This window comes from Myodes glareolus, chromosome 19 (assembly GCF_982192425.1).
Source record: "Myodes glareolus chromosome 19, mMyoGla1.1, whole genome shotgun sequence".
In the NCBI taxonomy this organism is placed as follows: Eukaryota; Metazoa; Chordata; class Mammalia; order Rodentia; family Cricetidae; genus Myodes; species Myodes glareolus.
The window spans coordinates 5712019-5739502 of record NC_142044.1 but is presented as its reverse complement, the minus strand read 5'-3'; the positions used below and the strand labels follow the sequence as shown (position 1 = coordinate 5739502).

Genomic DNA, 27484 nt, shown 5'->3' with positions numbered 1-27484 from the left:
TTTTCAGGAAAAATTAAATGAATTGTCTTATTCACGGGTAAAATTTGGGTCAAAGGAAAAGAGAAAAAAAGCTGACATGATAATGCAACTTTCTGAGTATTGCAAAAATTATTTTTCCTATTAGAGGTAAAATCCCAGAACAAACCATCCAACAACATAAGCTTGAAAACCTCACAAATCTTCTCAAACACTTAGTTATCAGACAAGTAAAGTGGTTGTGAAACATCCTGAAGAAAAAGTTCAGAGAGCTCTTACATTCTTTGAGGATACAAAAAGAAAGTTTAATAGTATCTGGAGATTTGAAAAAATGTGGACTCCAAAGTAGGTGACGCCATTAGGAGATGTGTTCTTGATGGAGGAGGTGTGTCACTGTGGGGGAGGGCTGTAAGGTCTCTTCTGTTCAAGCTTCCCTCAGTGTGACAGTCAACTTCCTGCTGCCTCTGAGTCAAGATGTAGCACTCTCATCTCCAGCACCACGTCTGCCTGCATGCCGCGAGGCTGCCTGCCATGATGAACCTCTGAAACTGTAAATGAGCTCCCACAATTCAATGTTTTCCTTTGTAAGAGTTGCTGGGATCATTGTGTCTCTTCACAGCAAGAGAAACCCTAACCAAGAAACCCTGTACCTGGGATACAAAGGGCAAGGTAAGGAGAAATGTTTTTATTTTAACCCCACTGCCTCAAAGAGCAAGGAAAATTGGGAAAAGTAAAACATAACTAAATAATAAAAGTCAATCAAGAAAAAGACATGATAAACTTTCAACACCATAATAATTACATGTGGAAAGGTACAGTCGAGACTCCACCTCCAAGAAAGCCCACCGAAAGGTGACCCCTCCCCATGACAAGAGGTGCAGAGGTCAAAGGTCGAGAAGAGTATGAGCACAACTAGTTTCAGTTCCAATTTTGTTTACTACACAATCTACTAAAATTTTTATTTAAAACAATAAATTTCAATAATTTTGAAACATATATTACTTAAGAAATACAATATGCAGAAGGCTTAAGCTAAATATTTAAATAAAATCACATATAGTAAATGCAAAGTTTTAAAATAATCTCAAATACTGTCATTTTTTGATACATCAGAATGATTGTATTTTTAAAATTTCACAGCTACCCAACAGCTATGACATGCACTACTGAATGACACAGGACCGGAACATTCTTTACTTTCCCACTTGTTTTTGAGAGCATATATGTTTTAACTTCAAAACCCTACCTTCTGTCTGGAAGAAAGTAAATTTTAACGTAAGGATTCCGTGGCCTCCCATCTTCCCTGGGAGGGAGGTCCTTTGCCCCCAGAATTGTGACTATCAACTGGTGACCAACCTTGTCAAACCATAGTTTTATCTGAAAAGAAAAAGCATTCATTATTAGCCCAAAATCTACTTCCAGTACATGTCAACATTTCCAATCTTTATAGCATTCTCTATTACTGATATAACTGAAATGTTAAGAGAAAACATTTTCCCCAATAAACTGAGATGTGTTAAAATAAAAGGATATACTATAATAGCTTCAATGAATAGATGGATTGATGCTGATGTTTTAGTTTCATTGATGAATTACTTGGGACTTTTATGATCTGGATGTGATGGCTTATTATTATATAATATTAATACTAGATTACATACTTTGTACACAATAACTCCTAACTCCATCTTTGCATAAGAAGCACTATGGTTTTGTTCACGAGTTGTAAATGAGTGTTCCAAATGCAGTGTGTGGACAGGAACAAGGAAATGGTATTTATTCAGAGGGAAGTTACAAGCAAATGTTTTGTGTCTCCATAGTAAAACACATTTCAAAGGATAGAAGAAGGCTTACTCGTAGCTTTAATAGATTCCTCAAGTTTATGTTTGAAATGGTAATAAATTCACCTTTTAAAGATTTTAGAGGCATAGTTCCTTCTTCAAGGAAGAAAATACTTAACATTCTTAAAATAGTAAAGTTTCACTTTAAAATTAAATGTGCATAATTCTGCTGCATTGTAACTAGGGATTGTCACTTCCAGTCATGCTGCCCGTGCATTCTCTTAAGAGCTGCCATCTCCCCGCACCTCACCCCTTCGCTCCTCACTCACTGAGCATTCTGTCTGCATCTGCATCAGAGATCCACATTACCTAGGATTCAGCATCTCCTACTGCCAGCTTAAAATTGAAATGGGACCAAAAATATGGAACTTGAGAATGACATATTTGAGTTACACATGAAGCACAGCAGTTCAGCTCCAACCCCACGGTGGCTTTGGCGGGTCCCTCTGTGTGTATTCCAGAGAGCCAAAGGCTGACTAGCTGTTGAGTCAGAAGAGGTGGATTGACAGCCTGAGATACAAAATTACTTCTGTTCTTGCCTTGTCAGGGTTAAATTGGATGAGTTCCGTTACAGGAGATTTAGCAAAAGATATTCAAATTTTAAAAGTAACTATTAGGAGTTTTCATGGTTTATTGTCTTGAATTTTAAAGTAGTTTTATCTTGCTATTGCATAACAAAATTTATCTACTACCTAAGAAGTTCAAAAATAGACCTTCAAGAAGATTTTCTTAAGCTGCATTTAATAAATATCTGGTAAGCACTCTTATCTGGCATATTAGAAAGTTACACATTTCTAGGCTAGCTATTCTCCTACAAACTAAAATGGGATCTTAGAATTTTAAGAATTGCAGCATTCACTCAAAGGATCAAGGACCACCACTCCCCTCAAAGGAAAACAGGTTTAGACTGTGGCAAACCTACAGACTAAGGCTAATCTGAGCTACAGAGCAAAGCCCATCTCAAACAAGGAGCGAAATGACCACAAACTGAAGAGGGAGGGGCTGGGGGACTGACTCTTTTTGAAAAGAAAAAAGTTTTAAATTCGCATGCTGAGCAATATTAGCCTACAGATAGAGATAAGGATAACAAAAATAGAGAGGATAAGCTATTCTTTTCACAAAATCCAAGAGATAAAAATAAAGAAATTAGAATGTTTGGTTTTTCATGGGATGAAGGAAATGTCGAAAGTCTCAGAGTCTTCTAAAACCTGTGATGAAGGTCAGATTAATTTACATCATCTCCACTATCACCAACGACAGCAACTCTTACAAGTTTAATTTTTCCATAAATATTATCTTCAGATAATACAGAGCTAAACACTACCCTTTACCACTCTTTCTCACATAAACATACACTAGCTTTATTGTATAATACTGTTACCTAAATTATACTGTTCAAAAATATGAGTATTGCCACTATTTGATAAGAACCTATCCTAGTACGTCTGATCAAACTTGGACTGTTTCTGAAATTGTCTTGAGCTGGACTTACAAACAGCACTTACTTTCAGTTTCATTACAGAGGGAGCACTGGAGTTTTAAGAGATATCCAGGTCAGACTACTTTACTATCCATGCTATTTAACATATTCTTGAAGCTGTGTTTTAAAAATAATATTTAAAACTTAACTTATTTGTTCCCTAAAATACAACCTCATAATTCTATCCTTGACAAGCCTTAGTTCAATCCTTTAATAAAAATCTTGGTACTAATTTATTGTTTAATATGACTATCCTCTCAGCTCATCATTAAACCATTTAAATTCTTCACAACAGAAATTTAGCATCAAACATATTTTATGTTGTATGATATCTAATAGAATTAATATTTTAATTATTTAAAAGTATTATCTAAAGTCAACTTTTTTTAAAAAACATGCAACAAAGCAGGGAAGGCATACTACTACTTTGAAGATAACTATGTTGGCATTGCTATACCATATAAACAACATCCTAATGGAAAGAGGCAAACAGCTTGTACCCAAGTAGTACATAAAAGTAAATTAAATGATAAAATACTAACAAAATAACATATACACATCATTTGGATTGTGATTTTTTTGTTCTTTCAAACTCCAAAAGTAAACTCTTATATATCAAATGTAAAAAAAAAATTGTATTTTAAATAAGGTACAAATATATTTGCCAATCTCCTCAAGGAGCCATTGCTTGGAAAATGCAAGAGAAGTGGATGTGATGTGGTATATGGGTGATTTAAAGAGACAGCAACCTTTGTGTAATAAAGTAAAACATCTGGAGTTTTAAAATTTGCTATTTCAGTAAATGTTACAGAAATAAGCCAAATCTATACCAAAACACAATTGGAATGGAACTTTGAAACGTATACATTTGAGTACTTCAATAACTGCAAAATCACTAACAATGATTGTCTCTTTAAATTTGTACTTAATATTCTAATCTCCATGCAGAATTTTACAAGCTGTCTTAGAAAATGATTTGAGAGTCAATAGTATGGTTTGGAGCAACATACCAAAAGAAGTGTTCCTACTACGCATTTTCCAAAAACATACAAATAAGGGATAAAACACACTTTAGCTTCTATCAGGCAGACAAAGCCTTTACCTGAACCCTAGGAACAAAAGGCGATGTTCTTCTACTAAGGCTTTGGCTCTGGTAAGCAAAATTAAAGAAAAAAAGCAATAAAACAAAACCAAAAAGGACAATATGCTGGAACCAAAAGACTAAAAGTAAAAATGAACACATAAAACTCTCCCTTAAATACAATGTTTCCATGACAATATTTTAATTTAATCACTTTATTATAAAAAATAAATATTTCCCAATGCTAAAATATATGAAAACTATTCAAAACATGATAAATATCATAATTTGTTAAACCATATTCTTAAAACATAGTCAGTATAATAGGAATTAAGACTGAATATACAAGATAATATAATTTTAAAGAATGATTAAAGTATAACCCCAAATCAAGAAAACTGAAACTTTACCCTTAAACACACTACAGCCTGTGTCATCCATGGGTGACTAGTCCCAGGCTACCCACAAACACCAAATCTACCGATGTTTTAATAAATTCTTTATTTAAAAAAATGGCATAGGAAATGCACAAAACTAACAGGATCTCTGTGCCTTCAATCCTCTCTAGACTGTAAGTAATAATTTATAATAACAAATATAATGGAAATACTACAAGTTTTTGGTGCATTATTATTTAAGAAACAATTACAATATTAAAGTTAAATTAAATATTAGCTGTTCACAGAGACAAGTTTTTTTTTTAAATCGATTCATAATTGTGTGAGTGTCTGGACATGAAACCTACTAAAGCGGAATTATAACTGCACATAGACCCAAGCACAGCTCAGCATGAAGGAGAGAACAGGATGAGCTGCTGGCTGGAGACACTATTAACTGTGGTCACCGCTACTAACAACACTATTTCAGGGTTTAGTAGTTACAAAGCTCTTTATGTTTCAAGGAAGTTTATGGCATGTGCATTGCCTTCTGATAGTCCCATCAGCTCTGGGAGCTCACTGTTCTGATCCCCAGTATACAAGTGAAGAGAAATACCTAAAAAGGTCTAGATGCGCTTCTAAGTGTTCACAGGGTGAAAGGGTATAAACAAAGTTCTCAGAAAAATAAAAATAAAAAACAACAAACTTCTTTCCTGAATTTCTTAATCTTTTATTTTAAAACGATTTCCAGTAATTGAAAAAAATCATAGATCAAAAATAAAATCAGAGACCCACAAGAGAATGAATTTAGGGCCATTGACTTCTGCTTCCCTCAACAAGATCCCATGGCCTTGTGGCATGTGTTAGGATAGTCAAGGGCTGGTGCCTCCTTCTCTCCCACTGTAGGGAAACGGGTGTAAATGAAGGGAGGGCTTTGGCCCAGGTACAGGATCACTGGACAGGATCCCTGGACAGGCATGATACTTAAGTAAGAAACAACCCTAACCCCCAAAGGAGAACAGCCTTCATGGCATGTTATTGGCCACCAGGAATCACCTTTTTTTTTCTCTCCAAAAAACCAAGTATTAAGTCTGAGCTTTCTTCCTTTCCAAGTGGAGAGAGGCCCAAAGCGGAAGTGCACAGACACAGAACGTGGCGGGTATCTGTCTGCTGACAAGTGGAGAGAGGCCCACAGAGGAAGTGCGCAGACACAGAACGTGATGGAGTATCTGTCTGCTGAGAGCTACATGGACAGAGTAAGTAGGGGAAGCAGGGTGTGGAGTTCCCATAGATTAACTAGATGTGCCAAAGGGTAAAGGAATATAGAGATTTCATTTTCCTTGACCTCATCTATATATGTTTTAAATAAAATATGTCAAAGAAAAGAAAATATTTTATAAACACATATTACTTCACATAATAAAAGGTCTATTTTAAAAATTTTTTTAAAAAAATCAACCATTTTTCTTTATCTAAAATAAGCAGTAGGGCTGGAGAGATGGCTCAGTGGTTAAGAGCACTGCCTGCTCTTCCAAAGGTCCTGAGTTCAATTCCCAGCAACCACGTGGTGGCTCACAGCCATCTGTAATGAGATCTGGTGCCCTCTTCTGGCCTGCAGAATGCATATTGAGAATACTGTATACTTAAGAAATAAATAAATCTTAAAAAAATAAAAATAAAATAAAATAAGCAGTTATCAGATTTCGAAAATCAACATTTTTCATTTAATCCTTATGTTTACCCACATGCTTATACATTAAAGATGACTACAAAATATATTTGTTCTTAGGTGGAATTTTTTAATGGATCAAAACGGACAAAATATACAACTAACCATGTAAGGCTAAAAGTTGAGGAGCAATTACCGCACTGGAAAGCTGTGAAATTCTCATTTTCCATCTGTCAACCTTTGGCGTTACCGCAGTTACACTGCACGCCCTGCAGTCCTTCTGCTTCTCACCACTGCTGCCATCTAGGCTACAGACGCTAAGGACTGGGCGCAGGAAAGATGATGCTCTGGGCTACATTGTAACTGCTCAGGCTTCACACAAATGAAGAACAGAAACTTTACACCATAATCTAAGTGTGGATGTCCAGTGTCCCCTTCACTGTCCCTTCTAATATGATCCTTAGGACATTCTTTTCACGCAATACATCTAGACTGTTAAAGTTATGAGAGTAAAGTATTAAAACATCAAAGTCCAAATATAGAACTTGCAAGGGGTGGTAGGCCACACCTTTAATTCCAGCACAGAACAGAAAGGCAGGGGCAGGAGTTTCTGTTAGTTTTAGCCCAGCCTGGAAAAAAATAGCCATGTTTCAGGCCATTAGGGACTACATAGTGATACACTGTCCAAAAAATAAAAAAAATAAAATGGAAAGAAAAGGAAAAGGAAGGGAAGGGAAGGGAAGGGAAGGGAAGGGAAGGGAAGGGAAGGGAAGGGAAGGGAAGGGAAGGGAAGGGAAGGGAAGGGAAGGGAAGGGAAGGGAAGAAGGGAAGGGAAGGGAAGGGAAGGGAAGGGAAGGGAAGGGAAGGGAAGAAGGGAAGGGAAGGGAAGGGAAGGGAAGGGAAGAAGGGAAGGGAAGGGAAGGGAAGGGAAGGGAAGGGAAGGGAAGAAGGGAAGGGAAGGGAAGGGAAGGGAAGGGAAGGGAAGGGAAGGGAAGGGAACGGAAGGGAAGGGAAGGGAAGGGAAGGGAAGGGAAGGGAAGGGAGTAACCAATAACTTCATAAATACAATGTTTTTAATTGTTCTGAAATTCCATAAAGGGACATATGAAAGACATGCAATTAATCTAAAATTACTCAAATTTCTAAAATGGACAAATAAAATTGATATTTATAATATTTAGTAAAAATAAATTTCAAGCATGTTATAATAAAGTAACTTTACATCTATAAATCAATCGCAGTCAGTATAATAAAAATGTGATTAACATTAGAATCAATAGTATAAAGTGTTTCTATAGAAAAAAATAATAATTCTGAATCTTTCTCACCTGGAAAAAAAATAAGAAATATTTTAGTCTAACAGCCTATCAAACTACTAGCCTAATCGTGTAAACTATTATTGAGATGCACAATTACTAAGAACCACAAAAGCTGCCTCCCAAATGAAGAAGCTGCTAACTTAAAAAGGGTTGAGACGAGGAAGTGCTGCTGCTGAACGGCTAACATGGGGCTCAGGGGGAAAAAACTTGACTGGGCTCATTCTGACTTCTCATTGAATACATTAATGGTCCTTTATGGGAAAGTCCTAGAATAATTAATCACAGGATTTAGCATGGGGAGAAAATCAATTACACATATCTTTGAAAAATTAATCAACATCTTTGAATATAAAAATGCAAATAAGAAATGCCTATTATGTGTTTTCCACTTGAAAACGTATCAGCAAATGAAATCACCTCAAATACGCACAAATAATTTCTCTTCTCAGGTGTTAGCAAGGTCATGACTTTGTGAGGAGTGGAGCCAAATTTCTCTAATGCAAAAATGTTCAAAGGCAGAAGAAAGTGGGGATGAAACTGTGCTGGTTAAGGCCTGTCTGTGGGGATGACCTCGATCACACTAGATGAGGAGGGGAACCATCTCAATTATAGGTGAGGCGTTCCTAGGTCAAGGTCAGGTCCCAGGCCACTTAGGATGGAGAAAGGGATCGGAGGTCTAACACTAAGGATGGAGAAAGGGATCGGAGGTCTAACGCTTAGGATGGAGAAAGGGGTCGGAGGTCTAACACTTAGGATGGAGAAAGGGATCGGAGGTCTAACGCTAAGGATGGAGAAAGGGGTCGGAGGTCTAACGCTTAGGATGGAGAAAGGGATCGGAGGTCTAACGCTTAGGATGGAGAAAGGGATCGGAGGTCTAACGCTTAGGATGGAGAAAGGGACCGGAGGTCTAATGCTAAGGATGGAGAAAGGGGTCGGAGGTCTAACACTAAGGATGGAGAAAGGGGTCGGAGGTCTAACACTAAGGATGGAGAAAGGGGTCGGAGGTCTAACGCTCTAAGCACTTCATCTGTGCTTTCTGGTCGATGGGATGGGACCAGCTGTGTCAAGTTCCTGGGGCCTTGGCTACCTGGGCTGGGAAACAGAACACACCTTCCTCCCTGAGCTGGGAGACAAAAATGCCCTTCCTCCCTGAGCTGGGAGACAGAACACATCCTTTCTCCCTGAGCTCTGAGGCAGAACACACCTTCCTCCCTGAGCTGGGAGACAGAACACACCTTCCTCCCTGAGCTGGGAGACAGAACACACCTTCCTCCCTGAGCTGCTCTCACCACATCATGACAGCAGGAAAGAAGCTGCTGGAAGCAGGCACAGCTCAGCTTCCTAAGAGTTTTCCCAAGAAATGATATAGGTAGGCATATTCTAAACTCCTACTTCATCATAGCAAACCAAAATTGCCTATAGGCTACATACAGAGAGGGAGACAGATGTGGAAGCAACCCAGGAGAGCATCATGCTTACCCTGGCCTAATGCAAAAAATGTGACTGAAATTCGAAGTCAGATAATAACAAAAGACATTCTTTTTGTCCATTCGTGTTCCTGGTGATCAGCACTGCTACTTCTGTTACAATTAAATTTATTTGTATCTATGTACATACACATAGCAAAATAGGTTATTGATAGATTAGGTATAATTAGAATAGATTTTTATTAATCTCAAGTTTATACTTCAGCACGTATATTATAATTTTACTTCTAAAAAGTTCTCTTGAAAAAGTAATTTACCCTATTAAAAAATAGGCAAAATTAATACACATTCAAGGATTTCAGTGGTATTGTTATTAGTAGCAATATAAACTAGAAGCTAAAATGCAATATTATAGATATGAAAATAAAGTTAGGGAGACTTTTTGAAGATAAGACAAAGTCTATGGAGTACTAGAGAAAAGGGAGAATTCAGGCCATGAGTGCACAGCACACCTATAATCCCAGAATGAACGGGGCAGAAGGCGGAGGACCACCGTTCAAGGCCATCCTGATCGACATATTGATTTCAGCCCAGCTCGGACTACACAGCAAAATTCTGACTCAGGAAAATAAGAGAAAGGAAAAAGAGAATCCAAAACTATATGAAATTTTGTTTTTAAAACAAATGCACATATTAGAAAAAGTCATATGTGGTATCAGGATTATTAGTGATTTTACTTTTTGTTTTCCTTTATTAACTAGATTTCTGATAACAAGTAAGAATTATATTAATAATCCCTGTCCTGTTTGTATATAAATTGAATGCGTGTCTTGCATAATTTTAAAATGTATGCAATTAACATTTTAACTAAATTCATAGAATATTTCCCTTCCAAGTTATAAAAAATATACTTTCATATTAAGCGACAATTACATGGACTTGCACTCCTTCACAGCCTCAACAGTTCTGACCTACTGCCAGGGCAGTTTTGAACCAGGAGGAAAACGAGCTGAGTTTGAGATTTTTCTCGATTACTTCTCTGGAACTCCCACCTTCCCTCCCAGCACAATGTGTATAAGATCTTGAAACTGGAAATGAAGTAACAAAGTAAGACAGCTTCCGAAAACACCAAGTACTGCCTTTCCCCGTAAAATTAAAAGGAGAAATTTTCAGCTATTTAACAAGAAGATAATTCTAAGGAATCTAAGATACAACTTCATAATAGTTTGGGGTTTAAATGTCATAATTTTCAATCAATATTTAATTTCTGTTTTTTGAGGACTTAAATAATTCTTTTCTTTAGTACCTAGAAAATTTCAAATTTAACAATTGCTGGCAGATTAACAATTATTATAACAATGAATTTGAATGTGTTCTAATAAGGAAATTATAATGTAATAAAAGGACTTAAATTTACAACCCTCTTATAGTAGACTATAATATAGAAAATGCATAGATCAATGCTCACATAATGAAAGGTTACTCCATATACCCAAGAGTTTACTACTATATCCCTCATATTATTTAGTCTTGTCTGTTGATAAAAAGCACCTCTAGAATCCATATGTGTGTGTGTGTAAGCTATATTAAAAATCCATGTTATTATCAAAGTCACCCGAAATTTCCTTAAGACTGAAAAGCAAAGAAGAATACATAAATATTTGTTTCTACCTTAATACAATCTTTGTTTGATAGACCATTTTCCTCTCTCAGGAGAAACTATAGCAATTCCCAGTCTTTAAAACAAAGAGTAAAAATCATCACCTCGACTTCTGGAATAATAATTAAGGGTAAAACAGGAATTACATATCTTCATAAAAATCATTAAACTCTATAAATCTAAATTAAAAGAAAGCATTATAATAAATAGCCCAAATTAAATTTTAAGTAACTATAAAGTATCAAAAATATAAAAACTGATAGGGCAAAGGCACAATTATGTTCTAGGAAAAACTTGGATTAGAATAAAACAAAAAAAAAATCAAAAAGAAAAACAAAAGTCTCTAACACCATATTTAAAAACATCATTTAATATTTCCAAAGAGAAGAATTTAGTGATTACGTACTGAAAGCTGTCCAGACAAGAACTGCGGGACATCCCGTAACATGCCAGGACTCATGGGCGAGGTAACGGATATGGAAGGACGATCCATTTTTTGAGATTCAAATGAGCTAGAACCTGAAATAACAGTTGCATACAAAGGAAATAAAATGAACCTGAAATGACAGTTGCACACAAAGGAAATAAAATGCCTTTGGCTCTTTCCGAACACTCAGCTTATGTCTTTAAAGGCCCTTAACTTCCATTCCACAGAGCCGCTGTAGTGCTACAATGTTATCAACAGCCTTAAGGAGCTTCTGGTACTGCTTTGCTGTTTGTTTCAGACAATTGCATTTGTTGTGGTTGAGCTTGGTTTTGCGTGAGTGCAATGTAGGATTCTGTTCAGACCCACAGTCACACCACTGCTGTGCTGACTGCAACAGCGACAGGCTCCACATTAGGATTTCCTAATCTGTTAAGTGTTCTATAATCACACTTTATAATGAGAGAACACTAAAAATGGAAAAGGAAAAAAAAACCAAAACAGTAAACTACCTCAAGAACATGCAAACTTTAAATGCTTAGAACATAAGTACTAGAATTCCAAAATTATTAAAAGCTTCTGGGTGACTTTTAAGTCATATCTTGAAGGATACAAAATATTACACCAGCAAAACTGAAATAAGGGGCTATAAAAAAGATACAGAACAGCAGAAACAGCAATAACCAAATCTTATATGCATGAATTTGTTCCTATGCAGTTGGAGGAACCACTTTGAATGTGAATAGATAGAGATAATAAGACACTGGTAGAATTATATGTCCTACTGAGAGGACAATGGCTTTCCCAGCTCTTTACAGTATGGATTGGGATGAAGAGATAGAAAACAGTAGTGAGCATTTAATCCTCAATGAGATACTAACACCAAAGGCTGGGAAAGGGAAGCGAGCAGAAGGAATTCAGATGATGCTATGAATCATGAGGATAACAGGCCTCAGGAAGGGGCTCGGTGGAACAGCACTTGCCAGCTATGGTGATATCTGAGGTCCAAATACAGAAAGTACTAAGATTTCAATCCTATTCTCCAGACCAGAAAGTCCCTGTGTACCAGTTATCTCTGGAAAAGACAGCATGCCAGAGTTCACTGTAACCTTTTATACAATGTTCTAAATTCCAGTGAACGTTGGCACACTTGGTACCTCTGTCTTTCTCACATCTATAACTTCCTTTTTCCCTCCTACACAGTCGAAGGTCGAACCTCAGGAATCACGCATAGCTGGCAAGCAGAACTGACTGTGGAACCAAAGGACCTTATAACACCTTTACTATACCTAAAAGCAATGTAAAACACATAACATACACTTCGACTAAACATCAGAGTCGAGACTAGAGTTAGAATCTGGCCGGTGAGCTGTACACCTGTTAGAAAGGCACATGCATAGAATTCATGTCTAGAGAGTGTATCATGTAAAGTTATCGGGTCGGCTTTAAAGAAGAATTGAAGAGTCGCATCCTGCCGTCAAGTTCATGGTGCCCCCATCACCGTCGGCTGCCTCGGCCGCTGTGAGAGCCCGTGCACGGTTTTGTGACCCGCATTTAAACATGCATGGGAGCTTTTTAATCTCCCTGAAAGACAAGCTCTGTGAAGCTGTTCTTTTGTTACTCAAAAACTTTTAATAGAACTCATAAACATATCTTTTGAATCCTCTCTCAGCCCTTTCTCCTCAACCAAAATTAAAGCCCCGTGCTAGCAAAGCCAGGGACTGAATTGTAGCTACCAAGGTTTCTTCCCTTCTCTCCTGGCGATTGGCAGGGCCATGTGACCTCCGGCTCCCTGGAGACTCTGCACTAGCTCTGGCTTGAGGGGATAACTTAGCAAGAACCTGGTTCTCTTTGTTATGGTGATTCCACATGAATTCAAGGTTTTAGCAGTGGGTCCATAGCCTGGCTCCCCAGCTGATCCTGCTCCAGGCGCCGGGAAGACTTTAATCTTCTCCTCCTGCTCCTGGATGGGAGGAGGTCTTGCATTTTCGATCCTTCTAGCCCACTGGTATAAATACCCGACTTGAGTTTAATAAAGTTGCCATTTACTCTGGTAAATGAGCAAAGGTCTGTTTTGTGTGTGTCTCTTTTTCAACCCTCAGGACAATCGTCCATTCTCATGGGCCCGAGTTCGGAAAAGCACGCAGCCTGAACCGGGTGTGGGTATCCATTGGAAAGTGCAGACTCTTACAGAAAGCTGTAAATTTTGGATCAAAAAGTGATGGATCAAAACCAACTCCTTTTCATAATATTTAGAAGCAAAACAATGATGCCTTTGTAGATATAATTTGCTATCTCACAAGGCTTTCAAAGCATCCGATAACAAGAAATTAGTAAAATGCATTCTTTAAGCAGCTAGGGACAGAGACAATGACAGCACCTCTTAATCATACAGCTTCGGCAGCCGCCTAGCTGGCCAAGCTTAGCTTAGTGTACAAAGAAAATAGTCTACAGATGTATCCAGAGCAGAGACTTAACGACCAGTCCCTGGACAAGCCTATAAATGAATGTTTAAAAAACAAATGTTCGGAACCACTGTGAATAGAGACTCTTGTGTCTTGGGGAACTAGTTCACTAGCATAGCCATAAGAAGATAAAGGGTTGACTATTACACTATTACACTCGTGGCATCTTACTGGTACACGGGAAAAAGACATTGCCTGTGCCGTAGTTTTGAAAAGGATAGTGACAATATAACTACAACACCAAGCACAGTTTCAAGCACTAAACAAAATGAGAGCCATGAAAATAGCACTATACAATTCTAATGTTTACTTCTTACAGTACAGCTTAATTTGAGCAGGACCACCACAATCTTGCACTGTCATTAAAGTAGTCATGTTTCCAATCTTTGTGGTGCTTAGCATTGACTGCATCCAATAACTTTAATGATAGAATCAAATAAGTATAAATATCTCTTGGAGAGTATGGCCCAAGAGCTCCCGTGTCCTCCGGGGCAAGCGGAAGTCTTTTGGCTCTTTGAAGACTGAGAAATGTCTGCTGTTGTTCCGGCAGCTTCCTTCGCAGCCTTCTGTCTTCCTCCTCGCTACCTCCATTCGGCCATGCTGCGCTGTGTTCCCTTTCCTGTACCAGTATCTGTACCCTGCACCTGTGAAGCGCTCCCCGTAACAGCCACCCTCTAAAGTGCTGCTCAACTACTTACCAATCAGCAGTCCATCAGAAGACAAACAATAAGAGTAATTGTGTATTTGACTTTTTAAATTCATGTTTAATGTTCCATTGCTGCTGTGCCATAAAATTAGAACTACCATCTTAGTTTCAAAAAAAAAATACAAATTAGAAAAAATAAAATTATTCAATAGTTTGCTCCACACACACCCTTACAAAGAGACTGGAGTTACAAAGTTCCAAATTTTAAATTTTGGGGGAAACTTTGGGAGTAGGTAGTGATGGGGAATGATAGACATGGTCATGACTTTTCATTGCGATACTCGGGCTTATAAGTAGCCAAAATTTAACTGCATATTTTTGTGCAGGTTATTAGAATACACCTTAGTACTACTGAAAAAAATCCACGTAATGGCAGCGGGGGAACAATACTGAAATCACTATAGAGTTTGTATTTTTCCCTACAGCGATGAGAAATAATCTGAAAATTTCCATTCTATATGTAATTTAGTATTAGAATTTGAATATCTTACTCCATATTAATAGATTAATTTCTTTATTAGACCCTTGATGAAGGGCATGTTGACTGGCACACCCTAGATAAATGAAACTTACTGGACTCCAGCTGTGCATGTGTGCTATCAGGGATTCTTGGTATATCTCTGAAACGACAGAAAAGGGGAAAAATAAACTTATAACAATTGACACATCTTCTATTTCAATCAAAATTTCAAATAAAAAGTGACATAGGAAAAATGAGTTCAGTGGGAGGATTATGAATACATGACCAACCACAATCTTTTGTTTTGTTTTGGACAAGTTGGCCTCGATCTTCCATAGAGGTGGAGATGGCCTAGAATTTGCCACATAGTTCAGTCTTTTCCCCTTAAGTCTGGGATCATATTTTTGCTGCTAACTCTAAGAAGAATTAAGATCTATGTGCATCTGTATTGGATTTATAAAAATACACTTTATTTCCTATGTGCTTAACTATAAAAACACTTACTATAAAAAATACTTTGTATTCAACAAGGTTAACTTTTTATAAACATACTAATTCATTTTTTAATTTTTGCCTTCTCTTATAAATAACCTATATTGTGAATCAAACTAAATATCATTAAAACATTCCAATTATAATTAAAATTTTAAGGTGGAGTGGTTACATTGGTAACAAGCAAACATGATTCTTATGGAGACTTTCAAAATTACCTTGCAACCATATTTACACCAAAAATACCTATACTTATTTGATATAGGAGGATCATTTATAAAATATATAAAAGTCTATAATTATTTAGAATATTAAAATATAATTTGAGTATACTTTAACACTAAAATAAATTTGATTAATATACTAATATGATTCATTATGGTTTTGCCATATTACCAAACCTTAAAAAGGCAAAGGTTGCCACTCATGGTTTCCTAAGTGAATGAAAACCGGATATAATAACAAGGAATAATATCTGCAGGTTCCATTCATAGATGCTGTAAGCCATTCAATAATTTAATAATTCGTCCAGTAGTTTACCATCCAGTTATACATTTTTAATTTTGATACACCTTTTATGTTACCATACAATGCAAGTTTCTGCAGAAAAAGGACTGCCAGACACTTCATGACTAATCCTCACAGCGTAGATGAAAGGGTTAAATCTCCTGCCATAGTTGGAGTATATAGGCTATTGGCAATAAACTATAGTGGCAAAATGTCTTAGAGGTGCCTATTTCATTGCAAGCCACAAGTTTTAAAAAACTGCTTTTCCTTAAACAAGTCCTGTATCTGGAAATTACATGCACTTTGGTTCTCTCTTCTCTCAGCCAGAATCTCCATTTAAAAAAAAAGAAACAAAGACTAATGACCTTAGCTATATACTAATTATTAAGATAACAATAATTCTTTTTTTAAAAAAAAGACTAAATATGTCTTCTTTTTTGAAATGAGCAACCTATTTTGCATAATCAGGCAAAGAAAAATTATTAATTTGTCAAATGTTTTAAATGAAAGAAAAACGATATCTATGAAAAACACACATTTCCATAAAGTAGTCATAAAATTTTGGCTTGGACAGTCCAGACTAATGAACAGCAGTGGACAGTCCAGACTAGTGAACAGCAGTGGACAGTCCAGACTAATGAACAGCAGTGGACAGTCCAGACTAGTGAACAGCAGTGGACAGTCCAGACTAGTGAACAGCAGTGGACAGTCCAGACTAGTGAACAGCAGTGGACAGTCCAGACTAGTGAACAGCAGTGGACAGTCCAGACTAGTGAACAGCAGTGGACAGTCCAGACTAGTGAACAGCAGTGGACAGTCCAGACTAGTGAACAGCAGTGGACAGTCCAGACTAGTGAACAGCAGTGGACAGTCCAGACTAGTGAACAGCAGTGGACAGTCCAGACTAGTGAACAGCAGTGGACAGTCCAGACTAGTGAACAGCAGTGGACAGTCCAGACTAGTGAACAGCAGCCATCGTCACACACAGATAAACGACTGGAAGTAGGGCTGGAGCAACGGCACTTGCTGCTCACGGGAGGACCAGGTTCTTGTTCCCAGCACCCACAGAATGGTTCACAACCATCGCTAACCCCGAAACGAGGGACCGGTCCTGTTTCTGACCCTGTGCACCAGGGAACGGGTCCTCTTTCTGACCCTGTGCACCAGGGAACGGGCTCTCTTTCTGACCTGTGTGCACCAGGGAACGGGTCCTCTTTCTGACCCTGTGCACCAGGGAAAGGGGCCCTCTTTCAGACCTGTGTGCACCAGGCATGCATGCTGTGCACATACATATGTACATACATTCATACATACATTCAAACAAAACACTCATATCCATGAAATGAAAATTAATAAATCTTAAAAATGAGTCAAAAAAATTACTAAGACTGACTTACCCGATCGGCCTTGAAACAACAAGCTCCACTTGGGGTTCAGGTTTGGACTCTAGGATGATGTTGTAAACGTCCTCAAACGTGGCTCCTTGCAATAGCCTCCCATTCCATTCTAACACTTCATCACCTACGGGGGCAGGAATAATCTCATAACTATAAGCCGAGGCCATCAAATATACACAAAGTAAAAGCACTCATTGGGTTTCAGTCAATCACACCATGCATTCCCCTAGCAAAACAGCGTATGCGCTGAGAATATCTAAAGGGGCCCAGGATTTCCGGCTAGAATAGCATATGTCATCTCACAAGATAAGGGCGTCAGAAGTGCACTACATACAGGCTGTATCCATGTCATTTCCCACTGAGACAATGATCAAGGTCAGCCCTCTTGGAGGACGTCACGCTTCTACTCTAGATTTTAGTATGTACATGGTTAGTTAAGAGCTGTTTACTTTTCAGGAGTTTCAATTGCCTAAACTCTAAAATCTTTTGTAAAAAGCTAACTGATTCATAGTATATGAAATCTTCAAAGAATGCAATGATTTTTGCAATAGAAAGTGGAGGAACTGACCAAATGATATGGTGACAACATAAGTTAGAAATTGGGCATTTATTGATGAAGTTTGTTTACTAAATAATATTGGACTTTTTCAAAAAAAGATTGAAAAATAAAGATTTTGGGAAACAAAATAAGTAAATATTAGGGGCAGACTACAATATCCATTATTTAAATTTAAAATATATGAATTTTGGTGTATAGGGAGTTTGGGAGAAAATCTGGGAGGAGTGGGAAAGAGAGAGAGAGACGAAAATAATCAAAATACATTGTATAAAATTTTGAAAAAAAAATAAAAAGCATTTTTAAAGAATATTTATGTCTAGTATAACAATGAATAAGAGCTTTATTCCATTAATGACTAAAGATTTTAATAGACATGAAAGAAACTAAATATTACTGGTCAAATAACTTATAAGTGAGAATTTTTTAGTAACTGTTCAGGGTTAGAATTTTTCTTTTTGCTGTGGTAGGGATCTAAGCCAAAGGTGTTGCGAGGCCAGGCATCCTCTCAGCCCAGCTGACACTAGCCACGTGACTATCCAGTGGGCGGAACCTACCTGGTCTAAGGTGTCCGACAGTATCAGCTAAGCTTCCTCTTTTCACTTTGGTAATAAACGCACAAAGCCGCCCTGACTCAGTCATCTTTCCTCCCACGACCTGCGTAAAGGAGGAGAGGAGCAAAGCCGTCACACTGTGAAAGTGAGCACAGGTGAAGGCACAAGGAAGAAGACAGAGCAATGACGATTCTAAAACTGGAGTTTAACCTGCTAAATTTCATTTCTTAATATATTATTGCCACGTCTGCATAAAGGAACATTTTTTATTCCAAATTTATTGTAATTAAGTTTTCTTATTGAAAGCACAAGTATTTTAGATTCAACTCAACTATTTCTTCCTTACTATAGAATTCTCATTTTTATTTCTCATTTTTAAACTATATAAACATTTTAAGTATAAATTTCAAATATTCTAATATAAAAGTATTCATTACTTTTACTATATGATGAAAGAATGCTGTATTTTATTAATAATGTTTTAGTCATATTGATAATATCCACAATGTCAATAGATCTTCCTTAAGAAAATTGTAAAATTTAATTAACTTCATCAGAAATAATACAAACTTCAAATTATTTGGAGCCCAATTTTCCAATGTTTTAATTTCTATTAAAATACTTATTTTAGAAAAAAATACACATTGGGAACAAGCATTAGGAATGCTACAAAATCATAGTAAAATACGATGCTCCTGCAAAATCAATGTTGGGATTCTGGTTAATCACTACTTCTCAAAGCAGCGGCAGCAAAGTCTAGGGACTATACTCATTAGCTGGAGTAAACTGTTTGTCTCTTAGAACGTGAGCAAAAGATAACCGAAATTAAACCTGCTGACCTACCTCATCTTATTTTCCATGCATATATTTCCTAATTGTGGTGAGTTATACTCAGTAATGTAAATTCTTAAGGCTTCACATTTTCATGCAAATATTTTAAGAAAATTGTTGTTGCTTCAGAATATTTAAGAGCATTATCACAGTTACGTTTAGTATAATTCTACTGTCGGTGGCGGTTAGTACACAATGGAGATAATAAGCCAGGCACTGCACTCAATACTGTTCCCTTTATCCCCCTCTAACCTCTCAAAGGACGAGCTGCAGCCTCCACTGTGTAGGCAATGCCTCATCTCCCAGATACCTCCGCTCTGGCCATGCTTTCTCTCACACCGACAATAACCCTCCTCCACCATTAAAACAAATAAAAGAGTAACTACTCTAATGGAAATCAAGCCCAAGTCTCCTAATCTCTGTATCAGCTGCTTGTCACAGCATTCTGAGTTTAAGTCCCACCATTGCCACCATCTCTCCGGGACCTCTATGACTTCTGATGACGAGAGGCATGACATAATCAGGTAAGTGTCAAGCACACTGTCACCCTCCAGTCACACCACACCAACGTTTTTTTAATACCTACCATTTACTATATTCTAGAGTATAATTTCTATAACAATGGCTAAACTCTGAAACATTTCCTCTTTTTGATTTCAGTTTTTCATTAGCTATATTAGATATACAAAAGCTAAATGCCCTCTATTTTGCATATTTGACAAATGCTGTTCTATGACTTTACAGTTTAAATACAAACATTAATATTTTTGTCACCTAGCCAGGTGGTGGTGGCACATGCCTTTAATTCCAGCACTTGGGAGGCAGAAGCTGGCAGATCTCTGTGAGTTCAAGGTCAGCCTGGTCTAGGGTGTGAGCCAGGACAGCCAGGACTGTTTCACAGAGAAACCCTGTCTCGAAAGGCAGGCACCGGACAGAATATGTAGAGGTTTCCGGGTTTCCGATGGCATATTTGAGGTTAATACAACTCAGCTGTAGAGTGTCTGACTCTCATTCATAAGCGCTTCAGTTTGACCCTGACACCACAAACCAGCTTTCTCTAAAACACAATCTACAAGTACAAACACAATTTACTACATCAACATCAAATTATATTTTGATATTAACACATATATTATATTTTTAAGTTTGTATAATAAAAAAATTAAAGTGATTACTTTAATACTGACATAAATATAGGCAAGATAAAGAGTTTTTTGTATTTTAAGTTACATATTATTATTGAAAGGAAATTTATAATTAAGAAAATTTTTATTCAGTACCTATTCTGCAACAAACAACAACAATTGCAACAATAAAAACATTACATTAGGAACAGCAGAGAAATGGAAAGAATGCCCAGAACTGGTCATAGTTTAAGCTCAAGTACATTCATTGTGTTTAGGATTCAAACTATTTTCTAACCAGGTTACTATCAATGTCTTTTAAAAATGTATATAAAACTAATATTATGGCTATCAGAGATTTATTATGTGCACATATATGTGTGTGTGTTTGCAGGTGTACATGTATGCATAAGCATGTGCATGAATATGTGTGTCTGCAGGTAAATATATATATAAGTGTGCAAAGATGTGTGAGTTTGCATATGCGCATGAGTGTATCTAGATGTGTGTATCTGCAGGCATACATGTGCATGAGTGTATCTGGATATATTGTCTATCTGCAGGTATACATTCTCATGAGTGTGTCTGAGTATGTGTATCTGCAGGTATACACATGCATGAATGTGTGTAGATGTGTGTATCTGCAGGTATACATGTGTATGAGCGTATCTGGATATGATGTGTATCTGGAGGTATACAGGCGCATGAATGTGTCTGGATATGTGTGTTTTCAGGTGTACCTATGTAATGTATGCATAGATTTGTCTGTGTTTGTAGAGGTACATGTATGTGCATGAGTGTGCACGGATGTTTGCAGTTTGTAGGCGCACATGTGTATAGTGTGAATGATGTATGTGTTTGCAGCCGTACATGTCTATGAGTGTGCAAGGGTGTGCATGCATTTGCATAAAGGTCAGAGATCACCTTTAGTGTCTGTCCTTCTTCACCGCCCACCTGAAATTTGCCGAGTAGGTGAGTCTGGCAAGGCAGGAAGAACAAGAGATCTGCGTCTGCCCTCAGCATCAGATTACAAGGGTGCGCCACCATGCCTGGCTTTGGGTGTGGGCTCTAGGGACAGGAGTCTGGGCCTCTTCCTCACAGGCAATCACTTTACCTCCTGACACCCATCTACCTTGGGAACTTCTTTAAAATACTTCGAAAATGAATTCAAAGGAATGAACGATAGTATTTTTAAATTCTTGAAAATGGAAATGAGATAACCCCTAACTTGGCACAGGTGGAAAGAGCTCTATTTGCATTATTGATTGATCTATAAAGGGAGACAGAGCCAAATTCCATAAGGTTTATTACGTACCTTTAAGCCCAGCATTGCTCCTGAATCTCGAGGTACACTCCCATCTTTCAAACGCTTATTTAATAAAATACGACCAATTAAGCGATCTCCATCTTTGGATGGCTGCCAGGTCACAGGGTGCTGACATACAACATCAACAAATAAGAAAAATTAATTTTATGTCAAATTACCATGATTGTTCAGTATCACTAAACTTCAGAATTCTAAAGTATTATGATTACACAAACCAGTTTATATTCCAAATTACTGACCTAGACACTGTAGGCTTTTTATAAACCCCAGTTTTGTGAATTCAAGGGTTTCTTTTAAATCCAATTATAAAAATTCCTGTTATCATCTACCACAATACTAAGGGATAATAGCTCTGAAATTTTCTTTAAAATATATGCTAACTCAACTTGCTGAAGATTAATTAAAACCTCACAGGCAGAAAATGCACAGTAAAAATCTACTTAATTGGCTTCACTAAAAAGTGACAATTTCTTCTTCAAGCACTTTTTGGATTTTTAAAAATACTCTACCTTAGCAAAAGCTAGAAAGGAAAACTATTAAAACATACAATCTAAACTTATAATGAACATTACAGCTATAATTCCAAAACTATGTAACCCCCAATACCTGCCCTACTGAGCCTGCATGAAAGAAACAGGAGCCACTGAAAAATCAACAGATTATGATTCTCACTTCACAAAAATTCATCGATTTTTTTTAATGGGCTTTTGCTACATAACCCAGCCTTGCCTAGAACTCACTATGTAGCTTCAGTTGGCCTTGATATTACCATGTAGCCTATGCTGGTCTCTCAATCTTATGATTTCCCTGGCTCAAGCTCAGCTTCTACAATGCTGGCATTAAGGACACGGGCCACCACACCTGGCAAAAACTTTATTGGTTGTTTTAGACCTTTTGATGTGTTCAGTAAATTTCTTTTAAGATATCATTCAAAGATGATTATTGTTAAATAACAATCATATTACCGGCCTATTTCTTTCTTAGGTTTAGAATTATGGCTTTATAAGTGATGAATCGTTTTATTATAAACAATTTGTTAGGCAACAAAATAAATGATTTGTGTAATCATAGTAATTGCATGGTTGCCTAAAAGCAGCATGAGAAACTCCATGCAAAATATAGCAGGCGAAAGACAAGTTCCAGGCAATCACATCTATAGGGTGAAGGATTAAAACAATGCTATACTAAAAGCAAATAAAACAATAAATATCAAAGCAGATGGCAATGAATCTAATACTAATTGATGCTCCATTAGAACGCTATGGCAACAAGAGAACGAAAGACAGCGAAGGGGAAAAAAGAAAAACAACTCCTTCTGAGCAAACAGAGCCGGTCATCTCCCTTTCACCTGGGATGCACACTATTCACAATTTGATTTTCATCCCAAGGAAAATACAGATTAACATTAAAATAAGCCAATCCAAAAATATTTATTTATTGTTTATAACATTCCAAAGTTCTCTCATTCGACTGCACACCAAACATTCCTTTGTTCCTAGGTTTTATTTTCATTAACTTAGATTTTGGTATGCTGCTGACCAAGGAGAACAGCCAAGCAAGCAAAAGGCTTTTTGGCTTAGTGGTTTGGTTGTTTTGTTTTTCTTTTCTGCACCTTAGGAAATGCTACATTGACCTTGAAATGCCCTGTCCTTCCATTACGTCCTGTTTCAATGAGTGACAGAGAGCAAACGAAGGAAGACCGAATGAGCAGGCTGAAGGGGGCCGCAGTCTCAGTACCTTCTCACTATGGCTATGGTCCTCGTTAAGAGTGGTGCTACTACAGGTATCTACCCCAGAGTCCTTAATCTGGGGCTCGGACCATTCCAAATCCTCTTCCAAAGAGTGGCCACCACAGTACATGATTTTCTTTTGTCTCTCAGACCTGGTGTTAGAATCCGACAAAACTCCCTGCTCGCTAGTTTTTCTTTTTCCCTTTTGACTGTCCCCTACAAGTGTGAGATAAAACAAAACAAAACAAAGATACAAAAAAGAAAACATGCAGAGGTGTAAATAAAAAAGGAAAAGTGAAATGATAACGGAAATTAAATAGTAAGGCTCCACAAGTCTCACCAAAGACATTGGGGAAGCCTCACTGCTATGCCAAGACGCATGATCCACCCAGCTGTAATCCATGTCCCCTGTGGCGCCAGGCAGACAGGAGTGCGATAGGAGACAACGGGAAAGGACAGACAGAAATTATAAACATGTCAGACTCTGGGATCCTGATGCTTTCAAGACTTCATCTGTCCTACTCATTAGATACCAGGAAAAAGCTATGATTCCAAATAAAATTCATAAAATGCAAAATATAAGGCTTCTGCAGTCCAGACAGATCTCAGAACAGAAGCCTTGCACTAATTATTTAAAAACAGAATACCTTTGCTATCAAGAAGCAAAAGTAGAAGCAAAAACTATTGAAAAGCCAATTAAGACAAAGGTTGGTCAGCTATGTCTGGATTTGAGCTCATTTATTTTTGCATGCTGGTCTAAAGCCATGAGTTTTTTCTCAAGACTGTTGAATGTTTATAAATTAAACAGAGGCTTAGCAATAATATTATTTTAAATTCAAATAATTAAGTATTGCTCCAGGAATGACATATGATAATCTTTATAATGATGGAAACTCCTCAACATTTTAAGTGGTTAAAAAAATAGTTACACAACAAATTTTCTGTGAAAATGATTTTTAAAAAGTTTCATTCTATATTTATCAGTAGAAAGGAAAGGTGAAATCATAAATTTTACTTATATAACATAACTTACTTAGTATTACACTAAAACAACTTATCTTTTGAGAAATTACATTGTTACAGTTTTGATAGACAATTCGCATGATGACAACTTATGATAGGAATCGGTTTCCCAATCATAGCGTGTTTATTTTCTTCCTATTTCAGAAGAGGTTTCTTCTCAGTGTACATACACACAGACACATCTGAAACATATCAGTATTTTCGCTCACTTTGAAAACACTTACTGAACACCTCCCTTCTGTTCTATTGTGCTAAGCCCTAAGGTAAGGGGTAACCCAATGAGACAGGCTTGTGACTGTGGGGAGGGGCACAGCAGATGAGCCTGTCACAGGAGAGCACAGTCTTCGGAGAGCGTCCGAACTCCCCGGACTCCTCTGAAGTAACTATGTGTAGGGTGGAGACTGGAAGATGTGATTTAGCGGACAAGTAAAGAGACAGACGAATGGAAAGGAAAAGAAAGAACATTCCAGTAAGAATTATTAACACCGTACTGCAAAAATTAAAAAAAAAAAAAATGGGGTGCCGGGCACCTAAAGGAATGAGGGGACGCAGTGGTAAGCAAGAATGGTGGCTGAGCACAGCCCAGCTTCAGTGAGTCTTCCTATGCCACAGTAAAGGTCACCTCAGACACCAGGACAGAATCTGACCTATGCCTTCAAAGGCTGAATCTAAATTCTATAGAGACCAGGTTAAAATAAACTAAAATTGAAAGGTGTCTGCAACAATCTCTGGGAAAGATAGAGGTGAGTATAACCTACACAAAGGTAATTACAATAGCTATCACAAGTAAAAGAGCTGAGAATTTTTGGTATCAAGAAAGACTGGAAAGTCAAGGCTAGCATCCAGTTTTCTAGTCAAAACAACGAAACAAAGAAAAAGGTAAGTCTGAGATGACAAAACCATAGCAGAATGCTTTTGTCAGAGAAGACATAGCAGTCATCTGGCAATAAAATTCATACTTCAAAATAGCAAATGATTTTTTAAAACATCTTAGAAGTTATTAAACAATAGATGGCCTTGATCTAGGACTTGAATGGTCTATAAGTTATTCAAATGGGTATATCAGCAAAAAAAGATGTTAAAAGTCCTTAAAATGGTAACAACAGAATCTCAAAAAATGTTAGGAATGCATGCATCGCATACCACTCTAGATCCAGATAATCAAAAAGAATTGGCGGAGCCCAGCAATCTGTTTTAACAGGACTTCAGGCAATTAGGATGTCATATAGAAGTGTCTCCTGTCACAGTAACATGAGGCTGTCGTCCACAAAAGTGTCAGGCCACATCCCAGTGTTCAGAGGACTTGGACAAGTGCAGTCCAGAGACTGGAGACAATATCTTTAAAACTTTGTTTATGAAAACAAATTGTGTGTATGATCTAATACACACAAGATAAAATGTACAGGAAGAACTTCATTCTTTACCCATGGGTCAGAAAGGTGTTTCTTGAACAATGTTACCACACAGATAAGAAATTAGAATGGCAGTAGTACACACCAGCAGATGGAGGGGACCAGCCCATTGCAGACTTATCCCCCTGCTTGGGACTACTCAACAGCCTCAGAGTCTTTATATCTTAGGAAACCTCTTGCCTTCTCAAAACATACTATAGTTCCATACAAAAACATTTCTATGTTTCTCAATTAAAGGAGATAAATTGTAGGAAACCTCTAAATGAAGAGTCCTGAGTGTTTGCATGAAGGTTAATGAATCATTCAGTTCACAATCTCTCAGCTTCCCTGATTCAAGACTGCACAAGGGTCAGAAGTGTGGCCCTGAACTCTATAAGCAAAGTAGTTTAGCACTTAAAACATCTGAAACCAAAGTAAAAATTCCTCCTATTAATGAAAAAGGGGGGCTAAAATATCATCTTCATGGCACTGAACAGCACTTGTTAAAGGAGTAAAAACAAGCGCTATTTTGAAAATTAAATAAAATAATGATCATCAAGCACATAGAAAACTAGATCTTAAACTATCACAAATAGCAGTGTGTAGACATTAACAGTCACTATTTAATATTAATTCTTGTATGACTTCAAAGGGCAAAACTAAAATAATAAAATATCATCTGGTAAAGCTACAAAACCCAATTCATGGATCTAGAGCAAGAATTGTTAGAAGATACAAAATAACCAAGTGGAAAATGTATAACTAGAAACCCGTGCAATGTAGCAAAGTGAACAGGCTCCACTGAATGTAGGGAGGACAGAGCAATGACCAAGTGAACCAGACTAAAGGATTCAAAGACTGAGAGATGGTAACAAATGATCCTCATTCTCCTTACTGGATGAGAAGAAAAACGAGTAAGCTGAAAAAGTATTCCCAGATAGAAGCTGAAAATTTCCTAAACTATAAAAATGGGAGCCTACAGATTCAAAATGTTATGTGTCTTTAAATTAGAAGAACACAAAAAACCCACACAAAGATGTAGCCTAAAAATTAAAACTAAAGATTGTAACACAAAAAAATATGAAAAGGTGGAAAGAGTCCATTCAGTGACAGCAAAAGCTGCATCAGAACTGGGCAGGGGACAGTGGGTGGCACAATGTTTTAAACTGCCAAGAAATGCCAACCTAGATTCTGAATATGATGAAATTATCTTTCAAGAATGAAAAACGCTCTCAGGTAAAAGAAGGCTAACTGAGTTTTTCACCAGCAGACATATTATGAAGAAAAAAGCTACATGAAGCAGGGCTAAGAGATATGGAAAGCCAAGGAGCCTGAAAACATAAAAAAGAATGAGAAACAAGGAAAGTAAAAATATGGATAAATACAGTAGAATTTTGTTCCCCGACTTTTCTAAATTATTTAAGATACTTGAAGTGCAAAGTATATAATGCCAACTTTTGGCTTTCAACAGACAAACAAGAGTATATAAGAGGGGAGAAAACCGAACATAAAAGCAAAGGGTTCTCTAGTTACCTCTAAGTGGCTAACTATGCCTGCTGGTAGTATGCAAAATGTACACAAAATATATTACATTATCTAGAACAATCCATAGAAACTATAAAAGAAAAACAATAAAAAAAAACAAAAATGTTCAAACAACTCAAGGG

The 27484-nt window shown here is 37.2% G+C and overlaps 1 protein-coding gene across 49 annotated transcripts in view; it reads right to left on the bottom strand.

Annotated features, from left to right (window-relative positions):
- Rims2 (regulating synaptic membrane exocytosis 2) overlaps positions 1-27484 on the bottom strand; it is a 431117-nt gene that overhangs the window by 201922 nt on the left and 201711 nt on the right. For 17 of the 49 annotated variants that reach the window (XM_085679035.2, XM_085679048.2, XM_087898754.1 and 14 more), the window contains 7 exons: positions 23744-23811; positions 21662-21781; positions 18395-18494; positions 17282-17405; positions 14999-15045; positions 11237-11349; positions 1223-1353 (listed from right to left, as the gene is read on the bottom strand). In XM_085679035.2, coding sequence (XP_085535161.2) covers positions 1223-1353; positions 11237-11349; positions 14999-15045; positions 17282-17405; positions 18395-18494; positions 21662-21781; positions 23744-23811 — 703 coding nt within the window. Of the gene's footprint in view, positions 1-1222; positions 1354-4399; positions 4448-11236; positions 11350-14998; positions 15046-17281; positions 17406-18394; positions 18495-21661; positions 21782-23410; positions 23620-23743; positions 23812-27484 lie in introns of all 49 variants that reach the window. The other 32 variants (XM_085679037.2, XM_085679024.2, XM_085679028.2 and 29 more) reach the window with 3 other exon arrangements.